Genomic DNA, 15,710 nt, shown 5'->3' with positions numbered 1-15,710 from the left:
GCAGACAATGGATTACATCAGTTTAATCAGGGAAAGTACAAACCAAGACCTCAAGTACTATCTCAGTTGAATGCTTTTTGCCTCACACTGGAATGCTTTAATGGTTTAACACGGTCAATTCCATTTATGGCTGAGTCTAGCAAAGTGACTACAGTGCAGATTATGCAAAGTAAAGCATCACATATAAAAAAATTATTTCCATTCCTTTTTGACTGAATAAAGCAATTAAAGCCGCAAATGTTGGATGTATATTAATATTATTATTTATTTAATTTCCAAAATGTTTGTATTGTAAACCATCAGTGAAAATTGTAACCCAGTTCCTTCTGCCTGCTATAAAGTAAATATCAGATTCTGTAGCTCTAAAAACTGTTGGCCTAGAAAGACTGGGACACCACTTATATATTTCAATCTAGTTTAGTGCGTTTGGAGGGTTTGCCCTCAACTGCATCGCTGCGGTTACATAATAAGAGAGCCAAGCTTAGTCAAACAGATTAATGTTCATTTTCACTGCTTAGATCACATCTGACTTTGAACTGATGCTTCCACATAAGCCAACTGTTTATAGGCCAGAATTCATGATCCCTCAACCCAACACCAGAAATAAATTTAAACAAAGTTCAATTGCTGTTTCTAAAAGTGTTACTGCATTATTCTCATATAATTTGATTTAGTCAGGTCTATTTCATTGCAGAGGGACAGATAAAAACAAAGAGGTCTCACACTAACATATCAAGTATAAAACACACTTTCTCATTAGCCCAGTACACAGCACTGCATACAGAATATTTCCATCGTATGTGTTGCTCAACATGTACACAGTGGTTGCATTGTGTTTATAGGTCACGACCAGCTCCTGGGTTTCTAAAATGCTTCCATGTCATCGCTACATTCACTGCTTTTAATGAATAGTGGTAGGAATGGTATAATTGTTTTTTGACTCTTGAGGTCATGATTACATTTGTGCGTACAATGTGGTATTGTTTTCAAGACTGCATTGGTCACATCATACTAGAAAACTGCCAATAAAATATTTCAACTTTGCTATTGGTGACATTGCTTTCCATTGTAGCACCATACTCTAATGTTTCTCTGCTTCTCGGATAGGAAACTAGATATATGTGAGTATTTAGTAAATTGAATCGAAGCTTTAATGGCTGCACTTTTTGAGTGGTATGCCTTTCTGAACATACTTAAATTGGGGCTGCATAATATTGCTTCATCAGCAATAATCACATCACAGGATGCACAATGTCAAATGTGGCAGATAAACTCAAACATGTCTTGCTACAACTCTTTTATTGCTTGATCCAAAAGGAACATTTGCACAGCTCCCATTTTCTACAACTAATCTACATGAAACGTATGGCTTTACTTGTCCCATAAAATAGACTCCCCCGCAAAATCCCCTACAATTATTCCAGAATGAAGCATTCCAGATAGGGCCATTGACGGTATTGGGAGGTATTCCTTCATTTCTCAGTACTGTATATATTGAATAAAACCAAAATATCTCTATGTTAGTATTTTCAGGCAACACATCAGGCAGCTTTATCATGACTGTATCAACCATTTCATCTTCACACTAGAGAAGTTATTATACGAAACTAATAGAAATAACCTGATCTGAGATAGTTTAAAATTTCAAGCAGTTTGATTTAATCGATTTTGCCTATAAATAAATGAATGTAGCTTTTTTGGTGATGAATTATACAGCTAGTAATGTCAATGGTCTTGCAGACTATTCCAGTCTACTGACCACTCACACATTCAAAGGAGCAATTTAGGGTTCAGTATCTTGCTCAAGGACATTTAAACCCACTTTACCAACTGAGCTACAGCTGCCCTGATGTATTGGTTTAATTAAGCGGAGTTATTTTTGGTTAATGTTGTAAATGGTTGCGTTTGTCTAGTAGTAGTACTCTGGTTGAATTTCCTCTAGAAGTCTGCTTAAGCGCTGTTTTTTGCCTGGAATTCTTGGATACATTTGTGGTAAAGACCATCTTGTGCCTGGCTGCATAGGATTTTAGACGGAGTGGGAGGTAAAATTGCCAGCTAATTGGATTTACTCCAGCTTGTCTGTTACTTTAAACCGGACACCCGGCAAAGACTACAAGGTTTATATTGGTCGTGTCCTTGTCCCAGCCCCCCCTCCCGCTTCGTGCTCATCCTCCTCTTGCTTTTGTCCTCTATTCTCTCACCTTCATGCTTTCTCCTTTCTCTCTATACTTCATCCTCTTACTTTTAACTTTCCCGTCTTTCTTTGTGTTCTCTTCTTTGTTCCTGTTATCTTGTCTCCCTGCCCTTCTCTCTGATCTGTCCTTTCTCTCATCCGGAAGCCCTGTTAGGTAACATGCTGACGTAAATATCTTTTGCCACAATTACTGATTTCACGGAAAAGCTCATATCCATTACAGATCCGCAAGATTTAGACCTTAAAGCCCCTTAGAAGTATTTTAACAGGCTAAATGCTAGATAAACCTCTTCATGTCTTTTATTGTTGGATCTGGAAAATAAATATAAATTGAATAGCTTGTGTGCATGAAAAATAGATTAAGGAGTTTTGTGTAAATTGTCGTTTGAATGGGTGATAACTACATCACAAATTCTCTTTTAATAATGCAGCATTGAAAATAATTAAATGCCTGTAAATATGGGCTTTTGAAAAAGCTCATATTTCAGAAGAATTTCATCAGTGTGAAGTTGAGTTTATTCTGGTGTTGTTCTGTGACGTCTTCTCTCCACAGACAATGCTGACAGCCATATCCATGAGTGCAATCGCTACTAATGGTGTTGTGCCAGGTAAGATTCATAATTATTAAGACAAAAGACTTGTCATGGGGTTAAAATGGAGTTACAGCAATTCATAGGGTGACTACTCGGGCTGCAGCTGCAATGGTGCTTTTTTATTGGTTGTTGAATAAAACAATTTTTCAGCCTTACGCATTTGTATGTAATAAAATCCACCTTTTCCTTCATTGTTGGCTGATTTTATGGTAATTGGCAGCAGATATTATTGACTTGCAATTTCAGGCTTTACCAAAACACTTTTTTCCATTGGTATACATTTACGTATTTGAAATTCTGCACGTTCTGAAAAGCTGACTGAAGAGAAGTTTGTTTGCTTTTTTTGCATAGTACCCTTTCTCACTCTGCTCCCCCTATTTTCTCCCAGCTGGAGGCTCGTACTACATGATTTCCAGATCTCTGGGTCCAGAGTTTGGTGGAGCTGTGGGTCTCTGTTTCTATCTGGGCACAACCTTCGCTGGCTCCATGTACATCCTGGGTACTATAGAGATTCTACTGGTGAGAGAGTGCTGTGACTGCGTCTATAGAGTGGCTATCCTCTGCTGTTTGCTCCATGTCACTGTTGGTGCACCACCTGTGAATGTTACTCAGATGGTAGATGAAACTCTGAGTGTTTAAACATCATTGAATAAAGGTATCAGATCAGTAATTATACTGTTAACAAACACTTAAATGCTTTTCAAACCATTAATTAGGTTATTGTATATTGTAAAGTTGCAAGTGATGTTCATAAAACTATCTTTGCTTAATAAATGGTTAATAAAGCATCTAATTGTTTGCTTAAAATGAAATAACTATTCACTAAAATCGGTAAGTTAGTTGATTTGAATTAATTAATTGTTTGTAATTACTTAATAAACTTAAAATAAGTGTAGATTCTTATTTTCTCTGTCTTTCCCCTCCCTCCCATGCAGACATACATCGTGCCTAAAGCAGCCATCTTTGTGGCAGAGAAAAAGGAGGATGAGGTGGATGCCCTGCTCAATAACATGCGTGTTTACGGCACATGCTGCCTAGCACTGATGTCCATAGTTGTCTTTGTAGGGGTGAAATATGTCAACAAGCTGGCACTGGTCTTCCTGGCCTGTGTTATTCTTTCCATTCTTGCCATCTATGCTGGAGTCATCAAGACTATCTTTGAGCCACCAGACTTTCCGTGAGTCCAGTGAACAATAACCTTGAATATGATCCAAAAGTGACATCAGGCTAGATTTGTCAGCCAGTCATATAGACTAATAAAGATGACATTTCAGTGTTTATCAGTATGTTTTACCTTTAGATCATTAAACTTGTATCAATTTTACAAGATCTCTCTCTTGTCCTGTCTTCTTCTTTGCAGTGTTTGTATGTTAGGGAACCGCACTCTGCAGAACCACAACTTTGACAGTTGCCTTAAGATGGAGGTTATAGGTAACATGACGGTCACCACCAAGCTGTGGAAGCTATTCTGTGATGGGTCCGAGTTCAATGCCACCTGCAACGAATTTTTCATCAACAACAATGTTACCAGCATACAGGGCATCCCAGGCCTGACCAGTGGAGTCATTTCAGGTTGGAACAGTAGCAGTGTGCTAATGTGGTGTGCTTGTAAAAAAAAAAAAAAAAAAGATTAATGGAGCGCTTGGACAATGTCAGACACTCAACATCTCCATCAGAATTTACACAGTCATGGAGTGCAGTGTTTTATTACACAATGTGCCAGCTCCTTTCTTGTCATTTATATGTTTGTAGCAAAAATGATGCAAAAATTTTGTTATCATCGGTCAAGTTACCTTTATTGACTCACGTCCATGACACTGGATGGACCTCTTGAAAGCACATTTCAGTCTCTGGCTGTTTTATTTCTGTGGCTCTGTCTCTCAGTGCATTTCTCTAGTTTCTGTCTTTAACTTTAATCTGTCAGTCTGTATACAGAAGACACATTTTCTTTGGGGTCAATTACAGGCTGCTTGACATCCTGGTTTGTAAAGAGCTATGCTTGTGTTTTTTAAGTTAAATTCAAACTTCTGTGTTTCCTTGTGCCCTGTAGAAAACATGTGGTCAGTGTATGGCCCTCTGGGTATGATGGTGGAAAACAAGAATTTGTCGTCTTTTGGAGGGAGTGACCCTGCCCAGGACATCTACATGCCTTACGTAGTCAACGATATCACCACATTCTTCACTCTGCTGGTCGGCATCTACTTCCCGTCTGTCACTGGTGAGATTCGATAAGAGCCACATACCACACACAGTATGATGTGGGAGTAATTGTGTAATAGCTTTTGACTTCCTTTGTGGTTCAAGTTGGACAGCACAGCATTTTGACTATTTCACATTTCGCATTTTCTGTATTGACTGCCCCTTCCAGGTATCATGGCGGGTTCAAACAGGTCAGGTGACCTGCGTGATGCCCAAAAGTCCATCCCCATTGGGACCATAATGGCTATCGCTACCACCTCCTTCATCTGTATCCTTCGACAGTTTTGTGACACTGATACCAAAAAATGTAGTCACACAGCCTTAACTGTAGAGTTAAAAATGTTATATTCTATTATCAAAATGTTTTAGCTCGGTCAGCTCTGCCCTCAAGTGCTTACATAGATGTATGCATATAATGTTGCTGGATATTGCTGCAAGGTTATTTAACTCTCAGTATTAGCAGCTGCCAGGTTTATAGGATGTTGGCAGGAATACTTCGTTACACCCACCTGTTAGATGATGTGTAGTGTGTCTAAAGCTTTACAGCAGCATGATCTTTGGATTGGATTTACTCTCCTGAACAGTGCTTCCCAGACGTCACCTGTGTTGTGCTCTTTGGTGCCTGCATTGAGGGAGTTCTGCTTCGAGACAAGTAAGAGTTTAAAGTAAAAATTTCCCCAAAACTGAAAATTCAGTCAGTATGTACCTACCCCCATGCTGGGAAGTCGGAAATGGAAGTTTTGTAAGCATAAGTGAGCACCCTATTTTTTAACTTTGGAACATTTTTATAAAAAGGTTTTAGCAGCTAAACTGTAGACATTTTGAATCATTTAGATTTCTTCTGCTTGTCTCTTTTTAACTTTTGTGCCTTGAGGGCAAATAGTTAAAATTATTGAGTCACTAAGTGCCCTTATCACTGATTTGATCTTTTTCAGACATAATCACTTGCACATATTTTACATTCATGTGATGTGAATGGACCACTGTGCCCCCTGAAACACTTCTTTATCCTTTTTCTGAGTCACAAGATCCATTGAAGGTCCTTGATAATAATTTAATAGTGATTTTTTTAACTATGTAATGAAGTATTCTAACAACTTTGATATTTTACAATGCATCAGATGTACATATTAACCCAGTGTGTGCTTTCTATTAAAACATGTAGACCCATCATAATTTATTTAATTCACAAATTGTCTCCTATTAATGCAAAGTAAATGGATATTTTGTCTCAGTGAATACAAAGAAACTTGTCTTTCAATATTTTTTTTTTCAGGGGACAGGGCTTGTGTTATTTTCTATTTTTGTTAGTGTCAACAAATCCCATGAAAGACCAAAAGCACCAGTTCTTTAGTCCATATCGCAACACTTTCTCTCACAGTATCTCTCCAGCCTGTCGAAGGTTGTAAACCCCAAGCTTATTCACTCCTATTCCATCAATCCGATTGATGTTTATCTTTTCAAAACAGGTCATAGATATACACTGTATATACTCTTACATTTACTGTTGATTTAGGATTTGAGGACAAAAGGAAAACTAAGATAATCACCAGATGTATCCTTTAAATTGTTTGACATTAGGTTAAGTATTAAGTATATTATATGGCTGAATAAGTAATTATGATCCAATACGTTTTTGCATTGCAGATTTGGTGACTCGGTGAAAGGGAACCTTGTTATAGGCACACTATCCTGGCCCTCCCCCTGGGTCATTGTGATTGGCTCATTCTTCTCCTGCTGTGGGGCGGGGCTACAGAGTTTGACTGGTGCCCCTCGATTGTTGCAGGCCATCGCACGAGATGGCATTGTACCTTTCTTACAGGTAAGGTACACGCAGTCGACATCAGTACAGTCAAAGCAAATTTCATCCTCATGTTTTTTGACTTGAATTTTCTTCATACCTGACTGTGTGTGTGTGTGTGTGTGTTTGTGTTAGGTGTTTGGTCATGGTAAAGCTAATGGAGAACCTACCTGGGCTCTGCTGCTGACTGCTGGGATCTGTGAAATCGGCATCCTCATTGCCTCCCTGGACGCTGTGGCTCCGATTCTCTCCATGTCAGTATCTGTTTTCTTAGTCTTCTTTTGCTTTTCATAAAAACAGATCAACAGGTAAAGGGTTTGACTTCTTAAAGGCACATACAGTGGGTCATAATAGTGTGTTAGATATTGGCTTATTGTCTTCCTCCTACAGGTTTTTCCTTATGTGCTACCTGTTTGTCAACCTGGCCTGTGCAGTTCAGACTCTGCTGCGAACGCCTAACTGGAGGCCGCGCTTCAAATACTACCACTGGTGGGTGATGAATGATTCAGTCTTACAAGTACAATTTCCCTCTCCCACCTTCTCTGTATTAACTCTCTAACAGTTACTGTATGGAGGAGAATAGTGAGTGTATCTTGAGGTTTCAAATAAGCAATGTCTGAAAGGTTTGTCAGACCTATTTAACCAGTCAGGGACATTGAGATGACTGAGGTTTTCCTAATGAACATGCCAGGAATCACACACACACACACACACACACACACACACACACACACACACACACACACACACAGACCGCAGCCACACCTGTTCAGTTTGATGACGGCCTTTACTAAGATTACTTCCACTACAAAGGTTGAGGACAATACAAAACTGCACTATTGTTAGCATCATTTCATCATTTTACTTGAGGTCTAAGCCTCTCTGCTGTCCTTTCTGAGCTGGTTACATTCCATTAAGACATTTCCATGAATGAAAGTGCAGAAAACCTGAAAGGGTTGTTCTTTAAATGGATGGTCATGTCATCAATAGACTGGAGTGGTAAAGTGTGTGTTCTCTCCTACAGGGCTCTGTCCTTCCTGGGAATGAGCTTGTGTCTTGCGCTCATGTTCATCTCTTCCTGGTATTATGCTATTGTGGCCATGGTCATCGCTGGCTGCATCTACAAATACATTGAATACAGAGGGTAAGAATACATGTGTAATGTGTGTAATGTTATTCATAGGTATAGAGTAAACCTTGAAAAAGGAAAAAGTTCACTTATATCAGCAGGCAGGAAAAAGACTTAATAAAAGGGAAATTAAATTAAATGTTCAAAGAAAAATAAGTTTGGGTTTAGTAATACATTTACATTTAACCTTTTGAGTTATACTAAATCCAGCTTTGACTGTCTGGCTGGATCTAAAGAAAAGTCTGCTAGGTTTACCACAGAAATTGCTCTCACAGCCACAAAGAAACTGGACTAAATCAGCAAAACACACAATAAATACTTTAAACCACACAAGACAGGTATGAAAACAATGAGATCTGTCGAGATCCATACACTGGCATTAGTTTATATCATTCTGCGTGTGTTCTCATTTTTTGTGCTTCATCGATCAATTTCTGGCTTTAGGGCGGAGAAGGAGTGGGGAGATGGCATCCGTGGCCTGTCCCTCAACGCTGCACGCTATGCCCTCATTCGCCTTGAGGAGGCTCCACCACACACTAAGAACTGGAGGTACAGTATATTTTATGTGTGTGTGTGTGTGCGTGTGTGTGTGTGTGTGTGTGTGTGTGCGTGTGTGTGTGCTTGTGTGTGTGCTTGTGTGTGTTTTATATGGCTGTAGCTACAGTTGACACAGTGCCATCTGTCACGGCTGTGGTGGACTGAAGAGAGACAGGAATAGACACAGAGGGTGCGTTGAATTAATCTCTTGGTCCTCTATCTAATCTGACAGAAAAGGTTGATGAGCCTTCATACTGTACTGTGGCCCACACTGGCTGACCTTGCAGAATGCCTGTACAAAAACCAAACACTCAGCTAAATGCCCTAAATATAAATTTGAAAGTAAACACGTTTCATTTACTTTCTTGGCATATTCACTTTGTACGGATGTGATGTTTCCAGTTATACAGATGGTTCTCATTAAGGGTAACTGCTTTGTTACGCCAGTGTTGGACTTTATAGTTATAACCCACAAATTGTACCATAATCCACAAATATGTCAGTATCTATAAACATGTATATATTTATTTGCGTTGTCTAAAGTCATATCTGCAAAAATAAGGAGTGATTTGCTAATATATCTTTCTCTGTTAAAAACATGTACCTTAGTCCAGGACTGTAAGGCTGCTTCTACTCCAATTAGTCTCCCTGCATTGCTGAGTGTGAACTTGTAATACTGTTTATTTCATTTTTCAGAGACCATTAATTTGCTTAGAATGAAGATTTTCTCAAGAACGATTTGAGAAACCAAACTTGGTGACAAATTGAATTTTCTCTTGTGTTGTTTGTTATTTACTCACTGAAAGATGGTATGTAAGGTGATCTCTGTAATATTTAAATTATTTGAACCCTTACCTGCAGAAATCCACCAGGGAAGAATATGAAAATGTAAATGACAGGGCATAAAACCAATGATCTGCAGATCTTTACAAAACCCCGTGCAAAAGTCGAACGATGGAACAGCCGTCAGTGCAGCAAAGAAATTTAAACTGAATCAAATCATGATCGTCAAAACGGGAGTGAAATCAAGTCATGGATATAGAGAGTTTTGTCACCTTAGAAATTTGAGTACATTTAATTTGTACACTCAAATGAAGCGTTCTTTCACTGTGTCTTAAACAAAATAATTTTTTGCTCCTCTTGAACCCTCTGATGCAAGACTCCATCTGTCCTGCTCTATTCCACCCTGCAAATCAGTGCAGTCTGGCTTTGCGCCCCCTCACCTTCTTGTCCTCATGTATCTAGGCCTCAGTTGTTGGTGCTCCTGAATGTCGACTCGGATCAAGGAGTCAAACACCCTCGTCTGCTGTCCCTCACCACTCAGCTGAAGGCAGGGAAAGGCCTCACAATTGTGGGAAACGTTTTAGAGGGAACCTATCTCACCAAAGATGCAGAGGCCAAGAGGGCTGAACAGGTATGATGAAGATGTATCCACAGACAGGCTGAATGAAAATACAGGCTCTAGTGCAGTATATTGTTGTTAATCTAGATGTCGACCTTATGATGACTGTGTTCTACCAAATGTGGGCACAGTTGCTGATAAGATATCAAATGTCTTTTTATTCCTCATTTGTTAACAGTCCATCCATTGCTAATCATTACAGTCAAAATCCACCAAATTACCACAGTCATTCTTTTTGGGCTGTGCTTGAAATTCACCACTGTGCCCACAATCTGTTTTGTAAGTCAGGATTGAGGAAAGGAAAATGCCTCAACTGTAGATAAACTCTGCCCTCTACTGGGAAAATAGAGCAAGTGTTTGGGTTCTGCTTGGCAGCCTGATTTGACTGTCCTTTAAGGAGTTTCTAATCTGTGGATTACATTTTTGACAAAAAGCAATCGTGCAAAGGCGGAATTTCAGATTACACAGACTGCTGTATACATGGGCATTGTTTAGACCCACCATTATTAAACGTTCTGGATGGAAGTAACAAGAGTGCTGAATGGTGAAGCACAGTCCAGGATCAGTACAACCAGAATTAAATGGGGAACCTAGGCCGTGCCATTTTTTAAAAAAAAAGACATTTTCATCAGTAACGTATATATTCCTACCTCCTTCGTACTTAATTTTTGTTCTTTGTATCTGTCCAGAACATCAAGTCTGCCATGTCAACGGAGAAAACAAAAGGATTCTGCCATGTTGTGGTGTCTTCAAACCTCAGAGATGGCTTCTCCCACCTCATCCAGTCTGCGGGGCTGGGAGGCATGAAGCACAACACAGTCCTAATGGGCTGGCCTGGCACCTGGAGGCAGTCCAATGACCCGCAGTCATGGAAGAATTTCATAGGTACAGAGGGGGAAACAGCTAAACAATAGATTGTACATACTGTACAGTATGTTTGTACATACAGTATGTAAAAATGTACAGAAAGTGACGTTATACATCTAAAATTGTATGATATCTGCTTATGCAGTCCTTCCACTGAAATGGATGTCTCACAGTGATTCATGAAACATTGTGCTCAGACACCTCTCTTCCTTTACCCATCCAGAGACAGTGAGGGAGACCACAGCAGCCCATCATGCCTTGCTTGTGGCTAAGAATGTGGACAGTTTTCCCACCAACCAGGACCGCCTGGGGGAGGGCACCATTGACGTGTGGTGGGTGGTTCACGATGGAGGCATGCTGATGCTGCTGCCCTTCCTGCTGCGACAGCACAAGGTTGGTGTGGGTTTTCCCTCTGAGACATCCTTTGCTACAAATATTTTCTTTTCCTTATTTTTTTCATATTCATGCATTCCTGCTGTCATACTCACCTATAAACCATCTATGAATCTTTGACATCGATATCACTTCGGCCCCTCCTCTCTTTCACTCAGTTCACCACACTAATCAATCCATTGACCTCTGACTGATGGACTTGTGTTATTCTTTTCTTTTCTTCCAAAACAAATGTGTATCCTCCTCCTCCAGGTGTGGAGGAAGTGTAAGATGCGTATCTTCACTGTTGCCCAGATGGATGACAACAGCATACAAATGAAGAAAGATCTCCAGATGTTCCTTTACCACCTACGACTGGATGCAGAAGTGGAAGTGGTGGAGATGGTGAGACTAGAACTGAATAACTTCCTGCAATGGTAGTGACGCATCACTACATTGGAATTAGGCTGATGGGCCTCTCATACAGTGACATCATATGTTGAGAAAGTTTATCAAGAAGCTGAAGAAATAAACAGAGATATTTCTTTTATAAAATAACTATATTCATTTACTGTTTAACATATATTATTTACTTTTTCATATTTTTGACAATGTTTTTGGGTCAGATCTGGCGTTTAGAGGACCCTATACAGTGATCAGTGAATACACTTTGATATTTCTATTGTATCTGGGACATAAGTTTAACATTTAACATCAACTGCTGTGGAGGCTCCGCGGTGCTGGCAGGGGTTTGTGTGAAGTTTCTTATTGCTCCATATTGTGTTGATGAGCATATTTCTGTCCTCTCCTGTGCAGCATGATAATGACATCTCAGCCTTCACCTACGAGAAGACACTAGTGATGGAGCAGAGGTCTCAGATGCTGAAACAGATGCAGCTTTCCAGGACTGAAAGGGAGAGAGAGGTAATGTAAACCTCACCTACCCGAACACAAGCCGGCACTCACTGTCACTTTGTCTCTCTAGCTGCTTTGTGATTCAACGCAAGAGACTGTATTTTTATAGTGTGTCTTAGATTAGACACTAATAAGATCAGCTCATTAACATCTTCAGGAATATGACTATTATTACAGAATGTCATTATTTTTTCTCCCTGTTACTCACAACACAACTAAGTAGCTTTAGTATCACACAAGTCAGATTATAAAGAATACAAAACAAGCTATTAAGTTAATTTGCTATTTAAAGAAAATACTTCATAGTTGCCTCTAAACAGCATTTTGGTCAAATCTGGCCTACCACTGCGTTAACATGACAATTGGCCCCTTTCCTTGTTCATCTGCCATCACTCTGTGCCGCGCTACACCGCTCAGATTCAGAGTATCACTGACGAATCACGTAGCTCAATCCGGAGGAAGAACCAGGGCGCTGCCCAGGGCGCCAACCTCAGCCAGCAGTCCTCACTGATGGAGGACACTCAGGAGGATGAGGTAGACAATTTTGTCAACCCACTGTCCCTCAATGTTAGACTCACGGGCCTGTCTTCACAAAGTTGGATCTTTGGCTACAGTTCCACTGTTTCAATTACTATTATCATCAGCATGGTTTAAAATAAAATACATTTTGAACATATTTTTCTCTGGTGTGGACATGTGATACCTGTACAGTAAATATAAAAAGGATGATCCAGTAGAAATGCTGCTCAAGTTTCAAATTGAAATGTCCTTGGAAAGTCATTTCAGGCCTATATGGCCATAATTATTGAGTTAGTACGAAGGAGGATAAGGGCCATTGTGATTGACATGATTAAGATATAGTTAATTGAAGTTTTTGTCCAAATTATGTTGTCCTCACTATACAATAATTCTGTTCGCATTTGCTAACAAGACTTACTGTTGCAAATGTTTGCACTTATATTTATATCAAGTCTTCTCTACAAAAGAGTGGCAGCTACTGTAGCTTCTATAAGAATAAGCTTCTAAAAGGCCTACATAGTTATAGCATCTGGATAATCTGGATAATCTATAGTGTATTATAACCTTGTCACTGTCGGCTTATCAAAGGCATCTGGTCATGGCTGATATACCATGTTCATACTATGTGCTAGCACTTGTTCAGTGTACTTTGATATTAAGTTACATCAGGGATACAGCTGATCTGGTGCAGCTCCAGCTGGGCAAAACCAGTTGTTGTACATAGAAGGCACCAGCATGAAGTTGTTGTCAGCCCAGGACTACAAGCTAGTTATTGTATCTCTGTAAAACCTGTGCCATTAGCCCTGTTGGGAAAGGTCATCGGCAATACAACTTTATAAATAATGCAGTTTATGATAACAGATAGCATTCATTTTGCATATCTGACAGTTTAACCGCCAGTCCAGACTGGCCCAAGAGCAATTCTACTTACTATGTATTACTGTCACTAAGAGCTGCTTTGTGAATAACAGCCTGCTGGACCCTTAAACTGTTGCCTGACTTCCCATTACAGTACCTCCATAATCCCACCTCATCCCTACCTCCCTACAGAATGTGAGAGGAAAGAGTGGACAGTATTGTCTCAGAAACCTGGAAATTATCTTTGACTTTTGGCATATTGTCCTGATAACTGATGTCATGAGACATCATAGCTGCTATCAGGCTATAGGCTTCAGGAACAGTTTACAAGTACTTTTTACCCAGGAATCTTTTACTCTCACTTTTCTGACTCGACAATACTGGGCCCACTTTTTTCAGTTTGCTTGACAAAGTCCTGACCCCAGTCATCTCCTCATGCTCACACCTGTAACCAGAGTTATATCTTCCAGAAATTGGAACACCAACACATACAAAAACCAGTGATGATGATGGATGATAATAAAGGCACTGTGCTGTGGTAATATACCTGTTGGATTTGTTTTCTGTAGCACAGTCACAAAAACAGAAATGAAGAAAGCTATTCTCAAATGTAGGGCTGGGTGATACGGCCTTCAAATAATATTACAGTATTTTTTGGCAATGTTGTGATACATAAACTCAGTATTTTGAGATATCGTCAAAAGCACTTCATAAATGCTAGGACTGCCCTAAAGAGGAAACGATTGATAAATCATCATCTGTAATATGGATGAAAGGACGGGTTAAAGGCAAGTATTGGAACAAGTAGAACAGGCTGATCAATTTCAGTAAATGACAAGGGGGAGCTGTAGCTCGAGGTACCCTTGAGCAAGATACTGAACCCCAAATTCCTCTTGATGAGCAATTGGTATGTTGCATGGCAGCCTTGGCTATCAGTGTATGACTGTATGTGTGAATGGAATGAATGGTAAGTAGACTGGAAAAACAATTCAGAAATGGAATTTCATTCACCTTTTAACCTTATACTGTATTTCAGCCTTTAACAGTGGAAAAGACAACACTTCATGTCAATATAACAATGTCCAAAATCTAAGATCATACATAGTCTAATATATAGAATATCAATATATTTCCCAGCCTTCGTTAAATAATAAAACCAAATTCTAATGCTGTGTATAAATCCTGCCTTGCTATGCTATGCTGTTTTGCATTATCCCTGCATCCTATGCTTCTGTACCTGCTTTATATACTCTACAGTAACATATTTTGAACATGTACAGTAATCTCTGGAGGCCCTGTATCCAATTTGAACACTTGGTTGACATCATTCCTTATCTTCCCAGCCTGGTTCATTTTCACCACCACTGCCCTGTTGTTGTCAGTCACCCATGCATGTTGTGTTTCACCCCTGCTTGGGGGACCTTCAACCTTATGATGTCTTATGATGCATAGTGTATATTAGCTCCTTCATGATCCTTGTGTATTGAACAGGTTTGTACTATTCCCATTTTTTAGCATGGTTTTGCCCAGCTTTTATTAATATGTAGAAGGAAATGTTTTGGTTTCCCGCGCTATTTATGTATTATCCATGCTGGCCAGTCTGTTACTTTAATTCATTATTCTGTTTTTGATACCTTACTTACCTTCCTCCTTCTCCAGTTTTTATTCTTGTTTCTCCCAAAATAGTTTTCTTTTGACTTTCTGGTGTTATCTTGGACTCAGAAACCTCACCACCTCCTTATCATTCTCTCATGATTTGTTTCTTACTTAGCATCCTGTTATTTGTTATTTGTCAGTTGTTATTTCCTTGTTTAAATGTCTTCTGTTTATTGTCTTCCCTCTGGTCTCTCCCCTAAAAATCTTCTGGTTGATATCCGATTTTCCTCACCTCTCTCTTTCCCTCTCCTCCAGGCCCAGCTCATCCATGACAGAAACACAGCATCTCACGCCGCTATAAATGACAAAGCAGAAAGTGGGCCTGAGCAGGTCCACATGACCTGGACAAAGGACAAGCTCTTCACAGAGCGAAATCGTAACCGCGAGTGCAACGCTAATGTGGCTGTGCGCGACCTGTTTAACATGAAACCGTAAGTTTTTTGGTTTTTTTTAAACAAAAAACAGCCTTTACATTTCTATCTTAAAAGCTTGAAAGAAGAAAAAGTTGTGTCATGTATATCTGTGTCTTTAAGATTCATTCCCAAAAAAGTTGACTACTGTTACTGAAATATATCGTTAAGGTGGTGGTACATAACATACTGTTGTTGCATGTGCCTTGTGAGAGACATTTGCACCATTTTGAATTGCTTTTCCCATGTTTTATATGT

The 15,710-nt window shown here is 39.5% G+C and overlaps 1 protein-coding gene across 4 annotated transcripts in view; it reads left to right on the top strand.

Moving 5' to 3' along the window:
* The window catches only part of slc12a7b (solute carrier family 12 member 7b), a 63,000-nt gene that overhangs the window by 40,849 nt on the left and 6,441 nt on the right, over positions 1-15,710 (top strand). For 3 of the 4 annotated variants that reach the window (XM_037078918.1, XM_037078919.1, XM_037078920.1), the window contains exons 5-22: positions 2,748-2,802; positions 3,176-3,306; positions 3,723-3,964; positions 4,148-4,359; positions 4,838-5,005; positions 5,156-5,254; positions 5,581-5,638; positions 6,634-6,808; positions 6,923-7,041; positions 7,178-7,276; positions 7,812-7,931; positions 8,361-8,465; positions 9,699-9,867; positions 10,545-10,740; positions 10,946-11,115; positions 11,368-11,499; positions 11,911-12,018; positions 15,298-15,473. In XM_037078918.1, the coding sequence (XP_036934813.1) occupies positions 2,748-2,802; positions 3,176-3,306; positions 3,723-3,964; positions 4,148-4,359; positions 4,838-5,005; positions 5,156-5,254; positions 5,581-5,638; positions 6,634-6,808; positions 6,923-7,041; positions 7,178-7,276; positions 7,812-7,931; positions 8,361-8,465; positions 9,699-9,867; positions 10,545-10,740; positions 10,946-11,115; positions 11,368-11,499; positions 11,911-12,018; positions 15,298-15,473 (2,534 nt within the window). Of the gene's footprint in view, positions 1-2,747; positions 2,803-3,175; positions 3,307-3,722; positions 3,965-4,147; positions 4,360-4,837; positions 5,006-5,155; positions 5,255-5,580; positions 5,639-6,633; positions 6,809-6,922; positions 7,042-7,177; positions 7,277-7,811; positions 7,932-8,360; positions 8,466-9,698; positions 9,868-10,544; positions 10,741-10,945; positions 11,116-11,367; positions 11,500-11,910; positions 12,019-12,426; positions 12,544-15,297; positions 15,474-15,710 lie in introns of all 4 variants that reach the window. The other variant, XM_037078921.1, reaches the window with a different exon arrangement.

Source organism: Acanthopagrus latus, chromosome 19 (genome assembly GCF_904848185.1).
Source record: "Acanthopagrus latus isolate v.2019 chromosome 19, fAcaLat1.1, whole genome shotgun sequence".
Lineage (NCBI taxonomy): Eukaryota > Metazoa > Chordata > Actinopteri > Spariformes > Sparidae > Acanthopagrus > Acanthopagrus latus.
Note: the sequence above shows the minus strand (reverse complement) of the source record. Positions and strands in the feature narration are given on the sequence as shown.